At 45.9% G+C, this 21,111-nt stretch overlaps 1 protein-coding gene across 4 annotated transcripts in view; it reads left to right on the top strand.

Moving 5' to 3' along the window:
* Nucleotides 1-546: 546 nt before the first annotated feature.
* Nucleotides 547-21,111, top strand: part of AFF4 (ALF transcription elongation factor 4) — a 46,228-nt gene continuing 25,663 nt past the window's right edge. For 2 of the 4 annotated variants that reach the window (XM_085237095.1, XM_085237092.1), the window contains exons 1-3: nucleotides 547-693; nucleotides 17,502-17,628; nucleotides 20,177-20,968. In XM_085237095.1, the coding sequence (XP_085093221.1) occupies nucleotides 17,506-17,628; nucleotides 20,177-20,968 (915 nt within the window). In that variant the 5' untranslated portion in view covers nucleotides 547-693; nucleotides 17,502-17,505. Of the gene's footprint in view, nucleotides 694-8,776; nucleotides 9,161-14,712; nucleotides 14,867-17,501; nucleotides 17,629-20,176; nucleotides 20,969-21,111 lie in introns of those variants that run through there. The other 2 variants (XM_085237093.1, XM_085237094.1) reach the window with 2 other exon arrangements.

Below are 21,111 nucleotides of genomic sequence, written 5' to 3'. Positions count from 1 at the left end.
GCCGGGCGGTAACGGTGCGACGCGGCCTGGATGAAGGCGCGGTGACGTGGAGGAGACGTGAGGACGCCCGGGGGGCGGTGCTGAGGGCGGGGCGGAGCCTCGCAATGACGTGGAGTGAAGACGAGTCCCGTAAGCGGGGCTTCATCCCCGCTCCCGGGGTGCGGTGCGGCCCGTGACGTCACGTGACGCGACGTGACACGACGTGACGTAACGCCGCTCGGCGTGGTCACGTGTCTGCGGAGTCTCTTCCCCCCCCCCAAAACCGTCGGCGGGTCACGTGAGCGGCGCGGGGCTGCGGCGGCGCGGGGGCTGCCGGGAAGCGCGAGTGCCCGGCTGCGGGAGGAGCCGCGGCCCGGCAGGACGGGCGCAGGGCGGGCGGCAGCCGGAGCCGGGCCCAGGGCCGCCCAGGCCGACGTCGCCAGCCCACCCCGAGCTCGTCTCGCCGCCAGCCCGGCCCCGGACCCCGCGATGGAGCGGCGGGAGCCCTGGGGAGCCGCCGTCGCCTCCCGTCTGTGAGCCGCTCCTCCCGCCCCGGGCCTCGTCCCGCGCCTGTGGCCGGGCCTGCCTCTCGCCCTCCGCTCCCTCGGGGCTCCTCGCACCCCTCCTCCTCCTCATCCTCCTCCTCCTCTCCGCCCGGCGGGCCGGTGGCGGCAGCCAGGAAATGATCCGGGCCTAGCGGAGCGGCGAACGGAGGTGAGACGCGGCCGGGGGTGGGGACGCGCCGGGCCGGGCAGCGCCTCCCGCGGGGATCGGAGCCACGGCGGGGCGGGCCGGGATCCGGCGGCGGCTCCGCGCCCCGGGCGGCCCCTGCCCGGCGCTGCCCTCCTCCCGGCCCCGCCGCCCCCATTTGTGCCCGCCCCGGGCAGCGCCGGTCCCTCCGGCACCGGGCGGGCGGGCATCGCGGGGCGCGCCGGCGATCCCCGACCCTTCGGGGAGCGGAACCCCTTGGGCCGCTGCTAAAATGTCTGCTCTTGACGCCGCCGGGTGCTCCCGGTCCCGCTGGGGCCGGCGCAGCCTCCTCTCCGGCCGCGGGGTTTAATCCTTCTTCTGAGCCCATCTCGGGGCTTTGTTCCTTCCCCTTCGCTCCGTTTTCGGCACCGAGCGGCTGTGGGAAGGGGCAGGGCCGGGGGCTCTGAGTGCCGCTGCGGGCACGGCGGATCGCCGGGCACAGGGACTGCACAGCTCGGAAGGGGCTGCGGGCCTTTGGTGTGGTATCGCTGTTACGTAAAGCATCGCCCGCGATGAGGATGGCGTTATGCTCTGTGATCGGGAGAGCTGTCACCTAACATTCCTGAACCCGAGTTGACGAGATGTTGTTTTTTTCAGTCGGTGCTGTTGGGTGCTGTGCTGCAGAGCTCAGTGCTTTCAGTTGCTTACTGTTCCGTTTGCATCTTTAAATGGGAAAGTGGCAAACTTCATGACTTCCTCTCACCTGAGTGCTTACACCCATGCCTCAAGCTTAATCTGCAATGCTGATACCCCGATGAGAGCAGTGCCTCCTGTGGGCCCCTCTCACAGCCCATCTCCAGTGCACTCCTGTGTGATCATTTCCTTATGAAGGCGCTGACGGAGCTGTGTTCCCACTGATGTCAGTCAGCCCTCCCACTTGCCTCCTGTGAGCAGAGCAGGCACTTACTCAGCACTGACACTCTTGGAAATTAACTTGTTCTCCTCGAGCGTCTGCCTTTATTTTCACCACGCTGCCAGCTCTCTTCTCCTTACTGAACTTCTCAGAAGTGCTTCTCTAGCTCCTTACTGTGAGAGGGAGTGCTGTGCAGCCTGGAGCGTTATTGTGAAATAGGGTCCAGTCAAGTGATGGAAGGAGTGGCATTCAGTATCTCCTCTAATGAGGGAACCACCATTAAAAGCACAGTGCTGCTGTTGTGTCCTGTGCCACAGCAAGGTGTGCGATGTACAGCCTTAGTCATGTTGGTACTGTGTGGGTATGGTATGTGAGTTATACACCGCTCGTGATGGTGATTGTGGAGTTCTTGCTGTCAGTAGCAGGAAGGGAAATTTTTCCATTGGGCATCACAAATATTTTGGCTTTCTTGATGTGTCAGTATTATCTTTTATGATTTCCCAACTGCACTGTATTTGCTTTATAGCATTGTACAAGAGCAAGTCCTCCTCTGCTGAACGCTGTTCTTAGTCATGAAAGAACACGGCAAAGTTCAGCTCCAGCTTCAAAAGCAGATTAAAGCCCTGATATTTTCTTCCCAGCTCTTAGTTACTGCTTTTCTCAAACATTGTGAGATGGAGCACCTGGGGTTGATTTTCTTCATCAGTTTTGTTCAGGAAGCCACACAGCAACCAAAAAAAAAAAAAAGATCATATTCGTGTGTTTTGCATTCTTCCCAGTTATAATGATGTGAACTTGATAAAAAATCCAGTGAAATATTTCTTGGTTGTCTTTTTAGTGACATGGAATGTGTTTTTCCCTGGTTATAACCCAACTATTTAATGAAAGAATGCCACTTTTTTTTTTTTTTTTTAATCTGCAAACACCATAGAGTTTGCTTTGTTCAGGTTTTGTAAATAAATACTTTCAGCAGAAGTCTGTCCTGACCTCACAGTTGGTAGATAATAAGTTGGCAAGCACACTTGAGTTCCTCCTTCCTTTTCTAGCTCCCAGCTGCTGCCAAAGGTGCTCTGCTATACTTTGTTTTCCACAGTGGTTGCTCCTGGATGTCGGATGTGACTGAAGACACACAGCTTGTGTGTTACCTGCAGAGAGAACCGTGCCCTGTGTCTGTTGAAGCAGACGCGACTCCGACCGGGTGGTTGGTGGATGGGGAAGCCCAGTGCTGTCTGTGTTGGTGAGAGCAGCCATAACTGCTCATCACTGCTTCTGCGCCTCTGTTCTTTTCCCTCCTGCTCGTTCTCTTGTTTGGAGAGTTCCTTGTAGTTGTTACTAGTCTTTTCCTTTGCTTTAGGTCACCAGAAGGCTGTATTGAGAGCAGAAAGAGCAGCAAGTGATACCCATGTTTGAGGCTGAACATTGAGTGCTGAGAGGTGAAATGGGCAGCTGTCCTGCAGGCAGATTTGTCCTTGTTAGGAAGTGGGGGAAGAGTGCCAGGATCTTCTAGGAGGCCACGTTAGTGGGCAGCAATGTGTTTGCAGAGCTGGGAGAAAGTGACACAGCGTCGTGTGTGGGGTCTGAGGGTGTCAGAACAGATTTGAGATTTTAGTGACGGTGAGGTTTGTTCTCTGCTGCAGTAATTTCAGATTGTACATGTGTGTGCTTTGTTCTACGGGCAGACTTCTCTGCCATTACTGTAAGCTCACAGTTACCTTCAGACAGGGGCTGAGAAGTAACAAAACCCAAGTCTGCTGCCTCCCAGCTCATTTGTTTTCAGTGTCCCTCTTGGAGTTTGTGTCATGGAACAGCTGATGTTGGTGCCATCGTCTCTAAAGCAGAAAACCTCCAAGTTGTGAGGAGATGGAGGGGCCATAGCATGAAGAGTCTGAAAACGAGTCAGAAAGCTTAAGAGTTTGGGCTTTGGTAGAGCAGTGTTAATGACGTATGTAAAATATATTGCTAGCTGTATTAAAACAAGAAAATAAGGAAGTGAATTGATGGAACTGCAAAAGCAAAGATGAAATAACTTAATCTAGCAATTACTCTTCTCTGCAGGGTCGTTCCTTTTCTGCAGTTACTCAGGGCTGACAAGATGACTTTTACCTTGTGAAATGTTAGAGATTCTGTCGCAGCTCAGGAAATATAACTGCAGAGGCTCCGGCTCCTTCCTGTCATAAAGCTTTTCTCCTGAGTTTAGTCAGCCAATATTTTTATAGCAGTACTCTTCTTAGGCTTCTCATTTTTTTTTCTTTTTTTTTCCTCTGGAAATGCAGACGGATTTTCTCTTGCAGTTGCTGTGTAACTGGAGGTGCGTAGCCCTGTTGTGGCGGTGCTGGGAAGGGGAGGGCGGTGGCTGTGACCCACGGCGGTGCCTTGCAGTGCAGTGCAGTGGGAGCAGGGCTCACTTCCTCGCCTGGTGTCGTGCCAGCTTCGTACGTGCAGTCCTGAATCCCACTTTCCCATTTAGCTGCAGGATTGTTTGCGTCACGCGCTCGCGTCTCCTTTGGTGCCTGCCATCTCCCCAGGCTCTCCAATTCTTACTGCTTTCCAGGTTTCTTTCTCCAACTTTGTTTCAAACCTCCCTTTTTTCCCTAATGTGGTGAACTGTACTGCTTCCCAAGTGCGTTAGCTTGTAGTTCTTCAAGTTGTGGTGCCTCTTGTTCTTACTTGATTTGTTAATTATTCCTGCTGACGAATGTGAAACCCAGTTTATTAATAGCACCAGGTACCAACAGGAGGAAAAAACCCTCATGTACTTGAACTGTACAAACACAGAATGAGAGAAGTTCTTGCCCTGAAGTCTTGAACTAATTTTCTTCTGTTAACAGCTCATTACTAACGTCTGCCTGCACTTGGTTCTGTTGAGGCGTGGTACCGGCCCTGCCTCGCTGAACGGCTCAAAAACCCCATTTATTGGTCTCTCTTTATCGAGTTAATCTTCTTTTTTATTCATGATTACTGATATTAAACAATTATTGATAACTCAAACATGTTAGTTGTCCACTAATTTAATTGCTTTAAAATTTGTTTTAAAACTAAACAAATTAACAGTGTATTTTTACTAATGTTGTTACCCTGTAATGATCATGTTTTTCAGTACAGACTTCTCCCAGCTCTCTCACTGCTGATAATCTACTCCTCTCCAAGCCAGAGCAGTCTCTTGCTATGTATTTCCTTACAATTACAGGGCAGAATAAAGACTATGTGTATCAGCCAGCCAGCTGGCATAATGCTGCAGCTCTCTTAAAGCTGGTATTGTGGTTATTTTCATGTAAAAGACCGATGTTTCCTTCCTTATCTGCAATTTCTGAAAGTGGCTTTAAGATGTGTATCCTTTAAGCTGGGCTTGAAACTGTCCTCAGCTGCTGAGTTTGGTGGCTCTTCAGTGGAGTGTCATGGTTCTGTGATTGATGGTTTTCGGTATTCCACATCGTAACATCATGTGGGGCACTGGGAGTTTTACTGTTACTGCTCAAGTTCTGGGTACCTGTCTGGAAGAGAGGAAGAACTACATTCCCATGACATGGAGGAGCAGAAGGGAACTGTGTGTGTGTGTGCCTCTTCTTGTGGCAGAGAGCACCTGCATTAAACCACAGTGAATTCCAAACTCAGTGCTTTTAAAGTTTTTTCTACGTGTGGTGTTAAAATGAGGGGCCATCCAGGTTCTGGTACCCCATAACTTTGTAGTCTTTAGGAAACAAAGCTGGATGCTTGGTGTGATTGGATTGCACTGTATGTTGCTTGATGTTGTTTGCCACGCAGATGGCGGTGGGCATTGCTGACCTTCCCTACAGGTGATGCTGTGTTTATATTCTTTAGAGCACCACCTGCTTCTTTTCCAGAGTGGCCTCTTCAGGCAGTCATTGCTGGGGCAGAGCTGGGCATTTCCGAAGTTGGTACAAGGCAACAATGGAGACTTCAGTGCGTTTCTTGCTGTCTTGTGGCTTCTTTTTTGCTCTGCTGTATCTGCATTTTTTAAGTATTAGTTATAATTAATATATGATAGTGCTGTTTTATATCTCTCACAATTAGGACCTGCCCAACAGTGATATTAGAGGCTTCTATCTCCCAACCTCAGTGCTTCCCAACCCTGACCTGCCTGGGTTTCTCCATCCCCTGCCCCATCCAACCCCCACGGCAGCTCCACGCCTGGCCGTGCCTCCACATTTCCCCTCTTTGGGTCTTTATGAAGATGTTTGCACAGGGATTGTGTGCAGTGCAGCATTGTGCTGCTCTTCTGATTCCTGCCCGAGTTAGCTTTTCAAAATGAAGCTTTACAGTTCTTAAGAAAAAATGAAAATAAATTTAATTATTAGAACTAAATGCTGAGAACTCAGTGTGTCTAACCAGTGACTGGCTATAAGGTGCTCTGCAGACAGGAAGAATTGTTTAAGCTTGTCCTGAGCACAGGTGCTAGGGTTGCAGCGAGGTGAAGTGGCGCGTGCTCCCTGTGAGCTTCTTTCCTCAGCAGCTTCGGTTCTCACACTCTGTATTCTCACCCCGCTGAACTCCGACTCTCCTGCCATCTCACTGTGGTACTGCAGGTACATCGGAATCTTTTCAAGAGCTGAACTGTGACAAAACTGCAGCGCGAAGAACAGAAGCGTGTTTCGAGTACAGAGAGCATGGATATGAGAGCAGAGGAGGCGTTCTGCTGCTCCTCCAGCGCGCATCCCTGGGGTGGCGGGCAGCTCCCCGCAGGCAGGCAGCAGATAAGCGCACAGCCACCCCGGAGCCATGTAAGGCAATGTGAGCGTAACTGGTCCTCCAGCAGCAGAAATCTGGAGACGAGCTCTGACAGCGATATTTACTGCAGCTGACATTTATGGTGGGTGCTGCTGTGGTGCTGTAGGGCTGCGTGGAGCCGTCAGATGCACAGTGCCCTTTTCCTCGCCTTACTGAGGTCCTGCTGCAGGCGGCCCGTTTGAAATGACTGCTGCAGGCCAATGTAAATATTAAATATTTTTATATAAATTATACTTCAGAATACTAAATGTGTTCTTCCGTGTATGTCACTGGCTATTCTGATGTTACTGAAAGCTCAGTAGCTGATAAAAATTGTGCGCTTTTATGTATTCGCATATATAGCCTTGTTTCTGCATTTAATTTAATTTCCTGAAGACGTTACAGGGATTTTGTTGATGGAAGTGCTTAACTGGTTTTAATCAGACTTTGATGTGCACGAATCATTAAGGCAAGTTGGATGAGGAGATAAGAGTCCACAATTCTCTTTGTATAGCTTGGCTGCAGAGCAACTAATAGAAAATTTTTCCTGTATGGGAGGGTAGAATGAAATCCAGAAAAGCCACATCAAAATGATTTTGTGCAGTGTTATGTCTTTGTGGGCAGAGGAATATAAACCATAGTTTTCTGACAAAATCTGAACATCTCATTACTGGTTTTCCATTGCTATTAGCATAAACATTTCCTTATTCAAAGATCATTAAAAAATTGCTTGGTCAAAGTCCAAATGTGAAAAATTGAGCTTTTAACTTGAAAAATTGGAAACAGTGAGTAAAAATGCATTAAAGGAGTCTGAAAGGAGGAGTGCTTGGTGAAGTTAGTGTAGCAGGTGGGACTGTTTTGTTGTAAGTGAAAACAGTAGCTTTAGTGGAAGCTGCTGTGATTGGAAATTGTTTGATTTTATACAGATACAGTTATTTTACTTGCCTGACTTTGGGGGCCTTCAGGCATAGAGATTGGACAAGATGAGATACGATGGGCATGATATTTTTACTATCTTACATCTCTTTTTGATGTGCTGGGTGGTCCCGCATGGCAGGGAGCTTACTGACAGATTTGTTTGTTTGGGGCAGGCTTTGTTTGTGTATTTGGGTGTGTGGGTGCCTGCTGATGTTAGCTGTTCTGTTTTGTTTTCTGTTTGCTGCTTTTTTGAGACTGACGTTGAGCCTTCCAGCGCAGCGGTGGGTGATGTGCCGGTGCTGGGATGCTGCATAGCTGCTCTGGGCTGTGTGGGCTGTAGGTGTGAGGTAGTGGGGCTGCTGCTCCTGTCCAGCATTGCTTCCAAGTGCCCGGTAAAGTTTTGGAATCACTGCGTTTCGATTTGTTCTTACGATGCAGATAGGGTGGGTTGGCATTGTGAACGTGGCGATAACCATTTCACACCTGTGGAAGTGATAATGTAGGTAGCCTGGAGAAGGTGGAGTGAAAGGTTTCTTCTTGGATTACTTCTGCTGAAATATCTGTACCAATTATATTTAATGAGTTTGTGCTGTGATGCATTCTTAGCCAACATTAGCAGAAATGCTTTTTGCTGGGAGTTCAAGCAGTCTTCAGCTTAAGTTTGTTAATTGCCTATAAGCTCCTAGAGGAAGACTTTTCTCACTTCCTTTCTCTCTCATTTCTGGCTCCTCTAATTGTAAGAACAAAGTCTCGTGTTCTCCTACAGCCACATGAAGCAGGAGGCACACCGAGGTGAGACATGCTGATGTTCCCGGTGTCATTTCCTGCAGCTGATCAGCCCGGTGCTGCCTGGGCGCCGTGTTGTGCTGGGTCAGAGCCCAGGGCTGTGGGCACCCAGCAGCACACGTTCCTTCAGAAGAGAGGTGGAGTGCTTCTGGGGGTGGGTTTCTGCCAAACAGGAAAAATAAAGGTGGGCAAAAATGAGTACGTTTTCATCTTGGTTTCTGTTTAAGAGAACTACACCATTTGAATCTCATTGGTTGGTGTCATGGGGTGATTTCTTGCTAAGTACAAACACAGAGCACGCGATCTGTTTTAACCCAGTGTGCACCTCAGTTTAATAATTTTTTAAATTATTATGTGTAAGAAAACAGTGAATCATACATTCCAGAATTGCTCTTCGCTTGTACCGTGCTGATTTTGAACGGGAGGTAGATGCAGTTAATTGACAAAACCAGTAAGAATGTGCCTCCTGTGCCAGACAGGGGAGGAAGGCCGAGCTGCTGGGCTGAGCTGCTTTGCCCCCCCGTGGCTGTGGGCTGTGGGGGGAGCAGGTGCTGTGATTCCTGTCCCACCTGGGAGCAGTTGTACCGTTAGCTGAGGCGCTGTGGATGGGGTTTGTGCCTTGTAAGACACTGACGCAGCTGCGGGGCTCTGGCCAACCCGGCCTGTTGCTTTAAGGGTTTCGAAATTCCGCCCAGTTCTGGCAGGAGTTTTGCAAGGCCGCTTGGCCATTTCCTTAACTTCATACCAGAGGAAGTTTTAACGTTCTCTCTAGTGGCAAGATTCATTGGGTCTCGCTGATTTTAATTTATGTATGTCGTTAGGATTGTACATTCTGCAGTATTGTTTGTTGGGCTGTTCAACTCCAATTAGAAATGCGTTAAGGGTGGCAGCCCAGAAGCAGCGTGCACAATGCCTGTGCTGGTTTATCACACAAAGGAGTTAAGTTTGCACCCGAGCAGACCAAAAACTGCACGTATCTTCTGTGGAAGACACCTCATGGCTGCTGTTACCCTGTGAAGAAGCCCCTAGGGACAGGGGCTGCTGATTGCAGAGGAGCAGGACCTGCAGTGGGCCTCAGCAGCACCGCCTCTCACTGCCTGAATGTGGTGACACTGCACAGCATGGCTGCTGCATCACGGCCCTGCCCAGGTGGGTGGTGAAAAGAACTTTGAAAGAAATATGAAATAAAGCCAGGAAACGCATTGAAGGGAGCGCAGTGCCAGCAGTGGGCAGGGTGCTGAAGGGGGACTGGAGGTGGGGGAGGGGGCAGCTGGCCCATGGCACGGCCAGCTCTGCAGGAGAGACGTGCTGTCGTGAACTGGCCTTGCACGGCTCAGTTACTGCTTGTGAGCTGCTTCCTGAAGCACTTGTGGATCCTGAAGATTGCATCGGATGAGAAATGCACTCTTTGTGCAAAGTCCTCAGTAAGGCTGGGCACGGGGTGGGTTAATAGCCCCAGTGTTTTGTTACTGATGCTTGTGCTGTGAAGATGTATCAAGTAAAAGCGGTGTTCAGAAGGAGAGCTGTGCTTGAAGGAGCCCTGAGCAGGGGCAGAGATGCTCTTCGTATTTGTGCAGTGTGTGGAGCAAGGTGTGCAGCTGGGAACAGTTACACAGGACCTCGATGCTTAATGCAGTGGCTGAATTTATCATCTCAAAACTGTGTTTCTTTTAGCGTGTTCTGCAGCAGAATTCTTGAGTCTTGGTTATGATAGGAAGATAAATGTCATGCGAAAAAGCACAAAAGACAGATGATCCTTCAGTAGGACTGGAGGAAATAGCAGTTAAACCTGCGTAATGTATGTGATAATGTTTTCACTCCTCCTGCTTCTGTAGTTCTGTAAAACAGGAGGAGGAGGTGAACCTTGTAATGGATTGATGTTCCCCTTCTGCCTTAGCACTCTCTTTGTTTGGGCGGGTGGCACTTTGTTAAAATGTTCTGTATTGCTTCAAATCTTATACAGAACGTATTTATCAGAGAATTTCTGGAAGATCCTTTCTTAATCCTAATGCTGTGGAGTTTATAATACTCAAATGTAATGAGACCTTATGAGACAGTAAATTAATGTGAGGAAGTCAGAACTCTAATAGCCAGATTAATGCTGGATTTCTGAATAGCTATTGCTTAATAAAATTTGAACACCAATTGTCTTTGTTTCAAAGTTTAAACAGAAGAACATGTAGGCACAGGAATTCTGTTATTAAGTTTCAATCCAATTAAACTGTAGAATATTGTTGGGAAACTATTATAATATGCTTGGTTAGCCTGTGTGGGCATGAAGAAATTGCACGTAGAAGGTTTGTGTTCATGGTGCTCCATCTTTGCATCGTGGGAATTGTAGAATCTGCTCATGATTGAGCACTGCAAGGAGGAGAAGAAATGAAAGATCAAATTGGGTCGAATTGGGATTTGTGTGAGAAACAAAATTGTGTTCTCAGCAGAAGGGAAAATTTTGCTGCAATGAATCCTCACGGTAGTGCTTGCTTTCTTCTTGTCTTCTGAACGTGAGCCATCAGAACTGGATTTCATTGGCTTGGTTAAGAAAACGTTTTATCCCTGAATGTTGCTTTGTTATAGCAAGACAAAGCAAACAAATGAAAATACCGAAAAAGTGAAGTTGAAATTCTTCTGCACTTTGCAGCAGAAATGAACTTTGCTTAGCTTGCAGGAGTTTGTTGTTGAAGCCTCTTTATCCGATCTGCCTCAGAGCCCTGGCTTGGAGTTGTGGTAGGTGCAGAAATGGCAGTTTTGGTAGATGATGGCTTTGTTGCATCGCAGTTTTCAATCTTTGCCTTCCAAGTGCCGTCCCTATTGCCGAGCCACTGCTGCGCCCTCTGTGCGTGTGGTCCATTGGGGGCTGAATGACCCCTTCCTCTGCTGTTTGCATTCTCCGGAAGAGAAGGGGGGAGCAGGGCATTGTGCTGTCAGTTGTTGGATTTCCCTCTTTCTGTACCCTTTTCTGTAGTAACAGGACAAAAAGGAGGGACTGACGCTGGTGGCCTGTGAGCATCTCTACTGCCTGGGAAGAAAAGAAAGCTGGGAGAGCCGGGCAGCTGCTGCCTCATCCTGTCCATAAAAGGAATAGAGAAAAGAAAGCCGAGCAAAACCGATTGCTTCAGATCTGCTTTTTTTTTTTTTTTTTTTCCCCTCTCTCAATAGGAGATAGGGCACGTTTCTTTCTAACAGTGCTTTGGACGCTGGCTGCCAGCCTCATGCAGGAGTCTGGCTGGCGATGTGCAGCCCCTTCGTGGGTGCCTTGCTGAGCTGAGGATGAGCTGCAATCACTGCTTTGTTCTTAGAGCTCGTCCTCAACAGTGGCACAAAATAACACTAATGCCTGTGTAAAGTTAATCCAGGGGAAAGGGTGTTGGACCCAGGTGTTTTCACCGCCCAGTAATACTGCTGCACAGAATATGGAGTTGTAAAGAAGGAGTGGTTTGGGTTCTCTCAACCCTTCAGTAAATTCTTGGATGTAAACATTTTTAGACTATTTTAATAGTGTGTTTTAGAGAACAACTTAAAACTTCTTTTTAAATGAGCTCTGCTGCTGAAATGAGAAGTTTCCTGTTTTATTTGGGTCTAAAATTCGATTGGTGATGCTTATCTTAATCTAAATATTATCTTAGCATCTATGAGCTGGATCTTGGGTGCAATGAGTAACACATCCATCTCACACCTGAACTTGTCTAATAAAATATGCTTACAGAGCCTTTTTAGTTCTGAAGGATCCCCAAGTCCTTTTTTTGTAGTCAGTGCTGAGTTACCAGTCATCACGATAGTTCTTGTATCCATCATTGAAAGGTGGTACTTTCAGTAGTAGAACATGCTAGCTTTTTGATACTTGGGTAATCCAGAACAATGTTATGGACTGGAGGGAGGAATCTGGCAGCCAGAACTAAAGGAGCAGGATGTAATTACCTGCATCTTCACTTGGCTGGGACGCTGGAATTAATGAGCTGCTCTTATAGAAGTGCAGAGGTTTTCCTCAGCTAAGAGTGGTGAAGGATTTGTGTTCTCTGTCTGAGGAGCAGTGGCAAGCCCAGGCATATAGTGCTTTCTTGGGGATTTTTGCAGTTTCAGAGCTGATCAGGAAGGAGCAGTGCCCTGTAGCAAGCTGCTCTTTCCTCCCTGGTAGTTCTCATCAAACATTAACCTAACCTAACCCAAGGCAACTTTTTCCCTTCTTTTTTTTTTTTTTTTTTTTTTTTAAAAGCTCTGCCACCCTGGCTGTATGTGCAAAGGTGTTCAGCTCTTACAGTACTTTGTCATCTCACTGTTGTGAAGTATGGAATAGTTAAACATTAGAAACATTTGAGTTTATCAAAATGGTGAAAACCTGGTTCGTATTTGTGTTATGTTACCAATGCAGTTGTATTTTTTTTTTAATTTTTTTTTTTTTTTACCATTAACACAGACCTTCTGATGAAGCTTTGGAAGAGGGGATATCTCTACTAGAAATGGGATCATGTTTTAAAAACAAACAAGGAAATCTTCATTCTCATTAAAATACCCAAATGAGGTTATGGTTCAGGCACATTGGAGCCCTCGCTGCGTGTGCCCACCACGGATGGATGGATAGATGCTGAGCTCCAACTGCAGAGCACCTCTGGCTTAGCCAACCTTTCCTCCCGTTGAGCAGATAACGTTTGCACTTGGAGCCATCCCAAACTAAATACCCCTCCCTTGTGGCAGAATACCAGTGCTGTATTAACTAGAGCTGATGGAAAACTTCAGCCATTGTGTTGAAAGGTGTGAGGGAGAGAAGTAAAATGGAACCCTTCATTCCTTTAAAGCTTTCTTTTTTTTTTTCCCTTTACTGCTTCTTAACACACAAATATTGTTTAAATTCTCTGTCACTTCTTATGGTAGTGTTCCAAAACTCTGTGAGGGCTGCTTGGGTGGTTGTCGTGCTTCTGTATCTGTGAGATTGTGGTTATCCTTAAACTTCACCTGGAGTTTGTGCTGCTCTGTGCAGGGCTGGAGCACTTGTATAGGAAATGGTTTGTGGGTTTTCTCAGCAGTTCTCTTTTTCGTTACCGTAGTGTAGAAAGCTGTAAGTTAAGACTGCTTTTTCACTTTTATTTGGTAAGTATTACCTTGTTAGTGATGAGTTCTGAGTGTTTTACTGTTCTGTGCATCGGTGTTTCTGTGTTTGCTTTGTTGTTCTTGTGGAGCAGGGTTATTCTTTTTGTTTATTGTTTGTTTTATTAAACGTCTTCCTTTCTTACTGCTCCTATTCGAGTACATTCATAGTGAGCTGACAGTAATTTGGGGATTGTTTGTGTGATGTCAGTGACTGGCTCAGTACCAACGCCATACTGGGTGCGTGAGTTGGGAGAATGGGCAATTCCTGAGATATGTACAAGCACAGGAATACTCAAAATAAGCAACAGGTATCTCTGGAAGGGAGCTGGATGTGGCGTTGAAGCGGTTTCTACCGTTTTTCAAGTGCTTTGTGAAACACATCATTCCTTGTTATAAACAGGATTTCCAGCTTGGTTGCTTTGAAGAGCCGTGGTGGGAGCTGTGTGCACGTCGTGCTGCTGGCTGCGTCCTGCAGAAGTGCTGCACGTCGGGTGTTTGTTCCCTGCTCTCTCTGAACACACTTTATCATTCACGGGCAGATGTTGCCAAACAGAATTGGTGTTCAGCACAGCCCATAGCTGGTACAGGATACGTGAGCTGTTTGATTTCTGTTGCTTACGCAGCCGATTCAGACAGGGGGAAAGAAAGCCCTTGATATAAATGAGGATGTCTCGGAGGAAGTCTTGGTGCTGTAAACACGCTTTGAAGATCCACCAGAGCCACACTGAACAGCCGTGGGTTTGGGACTGTTGTTGTGTGGTGTGCAGGGAGGGCTCCCAGTGGGCACTGCCTGCCATGCGCAGTGCAGGAGCACGGGGTGATGCTGTTGGGGCGGCGCGGGTGAACTCGCGTGAGGACGGCGCTTTGATGCCCGAGGTGCTTCGGGGGGATGAGAGGGCAGGCTGCGAGTCCTGCACCTTCCCCAGCATTTGGCCGAGGCACTCTGTTCTGCAACAGCACTGCTGGTAAAACTCCAGGGATGCGTGGGTGGCTTTTTTTTTTTTTTTTAATTCTTAAACTGGGATCATGATCCAAAATTCCCATACATGGGCTTGGTCCTGACACCCCGGAGCTGGAGCGGTGGGAAGGGCTGAGCAGCAGTTCCATAATGCTGCTTGGAAAATCTAAGGTTGTAATTGCTTGAGGAAGCCATTGCCAAGGCCACGGCCTTCGTGTGCTGGGGTGAGCAGCAGCACTAAACTGCCTTTACAAGAAATGAAAATTTCTTGTATGGGTATACAAGAATATATGGATATACGACATTTCTGGTATGGATGGGTTGGATCATGCTCTGCTCAGTCCATTTAAATCAGCAGTTGACAGTTAACATAAATGACATAAATGACTTTGGTATCAGACATTTCTGATAATTTCCTGCTTGAATTGCTTGCTTTCTTTCAGCTCTGCAAATTGAGTTGGAGAATAGGCACAGAATTTGGATGCTCAGTTCCGTGCTGAGATCACATTCTGAGTGCGCTGTGCTGAGTGCAGCGTGGCGACCTGTGTGCAAAGATAATGACTAAAGTGTAGAGTTAGACTTTGAAAATGGAAATACTGTGCTGTGCTTTAGGCCTGTGCTCTAATTTCTTTTAATTTTTGCACTTTTCTTTCTCCAGATGTGGAAATTAAGGTGACTTTGGTCCTTGCAGCAGGGCATTAGTTTTGCCTCCCTTAGCCTGGCTGTGATCCTACTAGGAGTTCTCACATTCGCTCAGGCCTCCCAGGAAGAGGGAAAGGGAAATTATAGCAGGATCCTGTTTATAGCAGCAGGTACAAACCAATGAGTTCTTGTCTTCTGCTTCCAGGCCTGGCATGCAGGGAGGGAGGAGCAGAGAGCTGCGGTCCCATTGCAGGATGGGTCGGGGAGGCGGGGGTTTGGCAGCTGTTATCCCCCTCCAGGAGAAGCCCGAGCCCCAGGGTGGTGTGGGCTGCCTGCCCCCCAGCACAGGCTGCCCTGAGCCCAGCCAGCCCTGGGCACCCACAGCTCTGGGCTGCACTGCCAGGGCATGGCTGTTCCTCAATGACAGCAATGTATTTTTGGAGAGCAGACTGCAAAAATGGGCATAATTGCATGTGTTCTGAAGAGCCACTTCTGCAATTCCTTTAGGCTGAAGTTAATTGCTAGCAGTATTGATTTGCTTGGCAGGCCATTGTTGTTTGCTTTTCAGGGTGCCACTACTGCTTGTTTTTCATGAACAAAGGCAAAGTTATCTGCTGTTTTGTGGCTGTGTAAGAGAATCATAGAATCACAAGGTTGGAAAGGACCTACAAGATCATCCAGTCCAACCAGGAGATAAATGTGACTGAAGAATTGTCCTGAATACAGAGTGAGAGCCCACCAAACCAACACGCACTGAATCCATTTATTTACATATTTTCTACTGGTGTGATTTTAATAGCTTGGAGATGCTTGAAATATCTCTGTGTAGGGATCTGAAAGAGTAGATCTAGAAGTCTAATTTGGATCCCATTCAAATCAGTGATTCCCCTCCCTTCCTTCCTCCATAACAAAATATAAAGTAAACCCACCCCATGCAGCCCAGCTGACTGCTCATGGAGAGGTTTATCATTTGCCGTGTGCTACACAAGGCCAGGGATGGGTGCTAAGAAAAGCACTTTGCTGATTTTTGGATAACTAATTTTGCAGATAGAGTCAGATAGCTCTGGTTTTGCTGCAGCTCTGAACTGAACCGAGTCCCTGCTTTAATGTCCCTGCCGTGTGACACTGTTACGAATGCTGAGCTGTTTCCTCAGCAAAAGAGTTGCAACAGATGTTGATACAGTTTTGAAGGGTGATGCTCCTCTGTGTAAGAGCTAGTGGAGATCCTCCTGTTAAAATGTAACTCTCTACTTGTAAAGTGTAATTATCATCTTCTAAAGGGAGAGCTGTGCGTGATTCACCATCTTAGTGCTTTTGTGGGAATGAATTCCTCAAGGGTGGGTGAGGATTCTCTGCTCCCTGCCTGACATTTTTGATAGTAAAATGGCACAGATCCTAACGGTTGGCTTTAACAGGTCACTGTCTATAATTGTCTGACATTTGTTTCTGTTTAAATCTTGGATATATGAGAAATCTGAAGGAGAAAAGAAAGCTGTTTATACCTCCAACTTTCAAAGCAGGCTTACATTTTGCCATTAGGGTGAAAATTATGTTGGTTGGCTGCACTGCAGTGTGCAGGGCCCTCCCTCAGCAGGCAGGCTTGCATTCACTTGCACTTGCACGGGTTCAGCTGATTTTAGCACAATTGGAGAAGAAGTGATTTTCAGATGTACGTGAAAAGTTAGCACATTCCTAGGTTGATGTCAGCCTCAGGTTGGATTATGCTGATGCTTTTACCTTGTTTACAGTGCAGGTATTTCAGGGAAGTGCAACAAACTCACACCCTAAAGCATCAAGTCTTTAAGCTTTCTCTGGGGATTTCTCCTGGTTTTGATGCCCCTGTGGATTTTTTTTATAGACAGAGCAGTAGAAAAAAATGAAGCCGGGTAAGTAAGAAGTTGCAGTGAAAGGCTCAGATGATTTTAAGGTGAAAAGCACAAATAATGGTTTTTAAAAAGCTGAGTGGTTGGTGGCTAGAATGGAATAGCTGGTTTTGTAGAGCTTTCAGATGAGCTCTGGGGCAGGCTTACAATGCTGCGTTTTTAATAATCGGGCAGCTGTCTGAAAATATGAAATAATGGCTTTGTGAGCAGACACCTTCATTTTATACTTAAATTGGAACAGTATTTGTGTTCTGGAAGCACCTACTGTAATTTTGTAGAACAAGAAGGCGCTTTTATAAATCTCTTAATGTGAAGTACAGTATGGCACATACAAAAAGAGTTATTTATCCCTTATTTTGTTTACTCCTGTAAGTCCTGGTGCTTTGTGAGCCTCAAAGGAAATCATTGCTGACTTGTTTTTAGATTTTGTGTTGCTACAACTCAACACATTGCTGTTAACGCAAGCAGCAAGACCAGGCTTCCAAGGCAGATTTATAATACGTGAGATTTCTATTTTTTTTGCTCTGCATTTTTGCAGAAGGAGAACATTGTCAAGTGATGTGTGCTGTCTGCTGGGCTACGAGAGGGGCGATCCTTCTGGGTTTCCTGGAACCTGGACGAGCTCTGGCTGCTGCATCGCAGTGCCAACAAAGCTGAAGGCTCCAACTTCCAGTTGTTTGCCTGAGGACTCTGTGATTTGTTTATTTAACTGCATAAACTGTCCCTGTCAGAAACAGATTGTAGGTTATAGCTGCTCTCAATGTGAAATGGTTTAAGCTGGACAAACTTCTTTTCAGTTTTGAGGAGCTGCAGTCAGGAGGGGGTTTTTACCTGAGATTTCTTAGCAAAACAGGGGTAACTGTGTGCTGCCATCCCTCCTCTTTCCTTCTGTGACCAGGAAATTGTTGGTTGTTTTTTGCAGCAACATGAACCGTGAAGACCGAAATGTGCTGCGAATGAAAGAAAGGGAAAGGCGGAATCAGGAAATCCAGCAGGGTGAAGAAGCCTTTCCGCCCAACTCTCCTCTCTTTGCTGAACCCTACAAAGTTGTGAGTTCATACCATTTTTACAAGTGCTTTTTTTTTTTTTTTTTTTTGTAGCAGCAATTGTATGGAAATATGTACTTCAAGTCTAATTTCATCTGAAATCTTTTTAGGTTGGCACCTTAACCAGTGTTTAAACAAGTATTTGGACTAGTTGGCAGATTTGGACTAACGCTTATGAAGCAGGGACTGTTTTGAAGTGAAGAAAGGGATAATGAAACAGTATAATTTATTTTTTTTTTTAATCTTTACTTTGCTTCTGCTGCAGTGGTCATTTAAGTGGTACTATTTAAGGTTTTTATTACATAGTTCAAAACTCACTTTGAAAACAAAACCATTCCCTTATCACAGTTTTGTTTGCAAGAGGTCAAACATTGGAACTGAAGGCTTTTCTCCCGCGGGAGGGAAGCTTGAGGTGGTTGTTTGATTCCTGTCCTCCCTTTGCTGTGCATGATAACTAAATCCCACAAGTATGAAGCTAACTAAAACTGGTTGGGATCCCGTGAAACTGATTTGGAGGGCAAAAAAGAAACAACGCAAAGAACCCAACTGGTTTTTCAGGAAAGAACTCCTATAACTGTGTTGGCAACAAAAGTTATTCCAGTATAAATACCAATTAAAAATTACGTAACTGAGTGGAGAGGTTTAGCTGATATTGTCTTACTACTAAGTAAAACTTTGTATGACCAATGCATTACAGACCTTACGGTGACCGTGTCTGCAGTTCTTAAAATCTTGCATGCAGCCCACCAATATGTTCTTGGAAGCACTAGTTAGTGTTGTTTCAGCTATTCCTGGTCAACTTTAAGTGGTGCTGTAGGGAACTACTACTTAAAATCCCTGTTGAAACTTGGCTAGAGGCCTAGAATTTGGCTGCAGATTAAATAAATCCACTTTCTTTGCCCAGAATAAGAATTAGAATATAAGAAAATAACAAAACGGAGTTTATAAAGTGCTCTGTCCACTTATTTGAAGTCAGCTGTAATTCTCTACATATGCCTTTCAGGGAAAAGAGAAAATTTTGAGGGAGAAAAAGATGGACAGAGAAGGAAAGAATTGCATTACTGTGGTTGGCTGGGGAGAATTGGGTCACTGTGACTGTTTGTCTGTAGGGCTTTAAATACAGGGATCTTTGGGTCGTTTCAGTCATATTTCTCACTTAGGTGACTACTTGCTTTTGCCTGTTTCCTTTACCTTCTAATACATGGGACTAAAAACTCTATTTGCCATATAGATTTTTAGCTGCAGCTTCATTTTTAAGAGAATAAGTATGAATTGGGCATCAGTAAAAAACACTGAAGTTCATTTGGCTTTCTTTCTGTAAACTGTCAAAATAAGTGTAAAGTATTTCAAAGTATTTTGTTCCTGTTCCTTCCCCTCTATGCATGTAGGAATTTTGTTGTTATTTTCTATGGACAGATGTTTTCTCAGTGTCTGCTAAGACAGTGGTAATTAGAGGTGGATCTCTATTGGAGATCTTATTTGATATATGCAATTAAGAGCAGTTTTAAAGGGGCATTTATGAGAAGAACACATAGAAGTGATGTTTTATTTGCTAGTGGCAGTTCTTGCATTCAGCCCATGGTAGTCTTTGATAAATAGATACAGCTGACATTTGAGTTTACTTCCTTTCTCCTGCTCTGTAAAAACCAATACTTTCAGTAATGCTTTTCTTTGAGTTTTGTGTCCTGGGTATTTTTGTGTCTTCCCAGACTGAAGGATAAATTTTCTTCACAGATACTTTGTAGGCCGTATGAAATAAAATGAAAAAATGATAGCTGGGCAGAGTTGCATTTAGTGTTAAACTTGATCAAAGTTTTAATAGAATTGTTAGTTACTTCTTTGTTAGAGCAGACAGATGTTTACTGCTTTTTAAGTTAGTTGGCTTTTCAACATTTGAGAATTCAACATGAAACAGGCAGAATAAGGATTAATGGAAAAAAATTAAAGATCAGAAACAGACTTTGAAAATAAATATCTTCCAATTTCCAGACAGTCAAATAGAGAAATAACTCTGTGGTACTGTTGACCCCTATGGTGAGTTTCTGTCAACAGGGGAAGTTGGGCAGGTTACCTGCCATCCTTCTGAGCTGGTGTTGGTGTACTCTGGTGCTGTTCTCATAATATTAAAAGGTTTTAGAACATGGGACTTAATGATGGGGGAATCTCTGTTCCTTACGTGGCCCTTATGGGTATTATGGATATCTGTGGGCAGTCAGTTTGTACCGGGAGCGACAGCTTCGCCAGTGAACAGAGGTGGGGGAGGTGGAAAATGCCCATGTGATTTTTCAGTAATTAGAGATCAGCATAAGAAAAGGAGAAGTGCTGCTGAAGTACAGCTTTTCTGCATGCCACAGGGTGTGAAATTACTGTTTAAAGAACAAAACTGGGAATCAAAAACACTAGCAAAAAAAAAAAACCTTGGATGTTAGCCATGATCTTAGCCTTGAAATTTAGATTAACTACAATAGTTGTAAAGTCAGTTAACTGAAAATGAAATTGTGACTTTTAAAGCTGTGTTTTGCATTTGCATTTTCTTTAATGATTTTCACAGACCAGCAAAGAAGACAAATTATCTAGTCGCATTCAGAGCATGCTTGGTAATTATGATGAAATGGATGATCTTATAGGAGATAGATCGCTACCAAAGCTTGTTGGGATTCCCAAACCTACTGTACCATCAACAGCAGATGAAAAATCAAACCAAAGTTTCTTTGGTGATCAGAGACATAATACTAGTTCACATCAGAGTAGCAAATGGACTCCTGTAGGACCAGCACCTAGCACTTCCTCACAATCTCAGAAACGGTCCTCGGGTTTACAGAGCGGCCACAGCAGTCAGCGTGGCAGTGGCAATAACACTAGCAGCAGTGGCCAGAGGCACGACCGTGACTCCTACAGCAGCAGCAGCAGTCGCAAAAAAAGCCAGCATGGATCAGAACACTCCAAATCCCGTTCTTCCAGCCCTGGGAAACCACCTGCTGTTTCTTCATTAAGCTCCAGCCATTCGAGATCTCATGGAAGTGATCATCACAGCAAAGAACATCAACGCTCAAAATCTCCCCGGGATCCGGATGCCAACTGGGACTCTCCTTCACGTGTGCCCTCATTCTCAAGTGGACAGCACTCTAACCAGTCTTTTCCACCTTCGCTCATGTCCAAGTCCAGTTCAATGTTACAGAAACCCACTGCTTATGTAAGGCCGATGGATGGGCAGGAATCCATGGAACCAAAGTTATCCTCCGAACACTACAGCAGCCAGACTCACAGCAGTGGTGTGAACGAGCTGAAGCCTAGCAGCAAGGCACATCTGACCAAGCTGAAAATACCTTCTCAACCACTCGATGTAAGTTGTTATTTACTGGATTCTTGAATGTGAATCCCTTTGGGCTGGGATTTTCCAGCTTCTTTAAAGTCTCAATAAACTTTGTTCGCAGTAAATTTTATATTGTATTAAGTAAAGCATCTTAAACTTTCGCAGTGAAGACC

The sequence above is a fragment of the Meleagris gallopavo genome, chromosome 15, assembly GCF_905368555.1.
Source record: "Meleagris gallopavo chromosome 15, MGAL_WU_HG_1.1, whole genome shotgun sequence".
In the NCBI taxonomy this organism is placed as follows: Eukaryota; Metazoa; Chordata; class Aves; order Galliformes; family Phasianidae; genus Meleagris; species Meleagris gallopavo.
The sequence above is the reverse complement of the archived record's forward strand: the minus strand, read 5'-3'. Positions and strand labels throughout refer to the sequence as shown.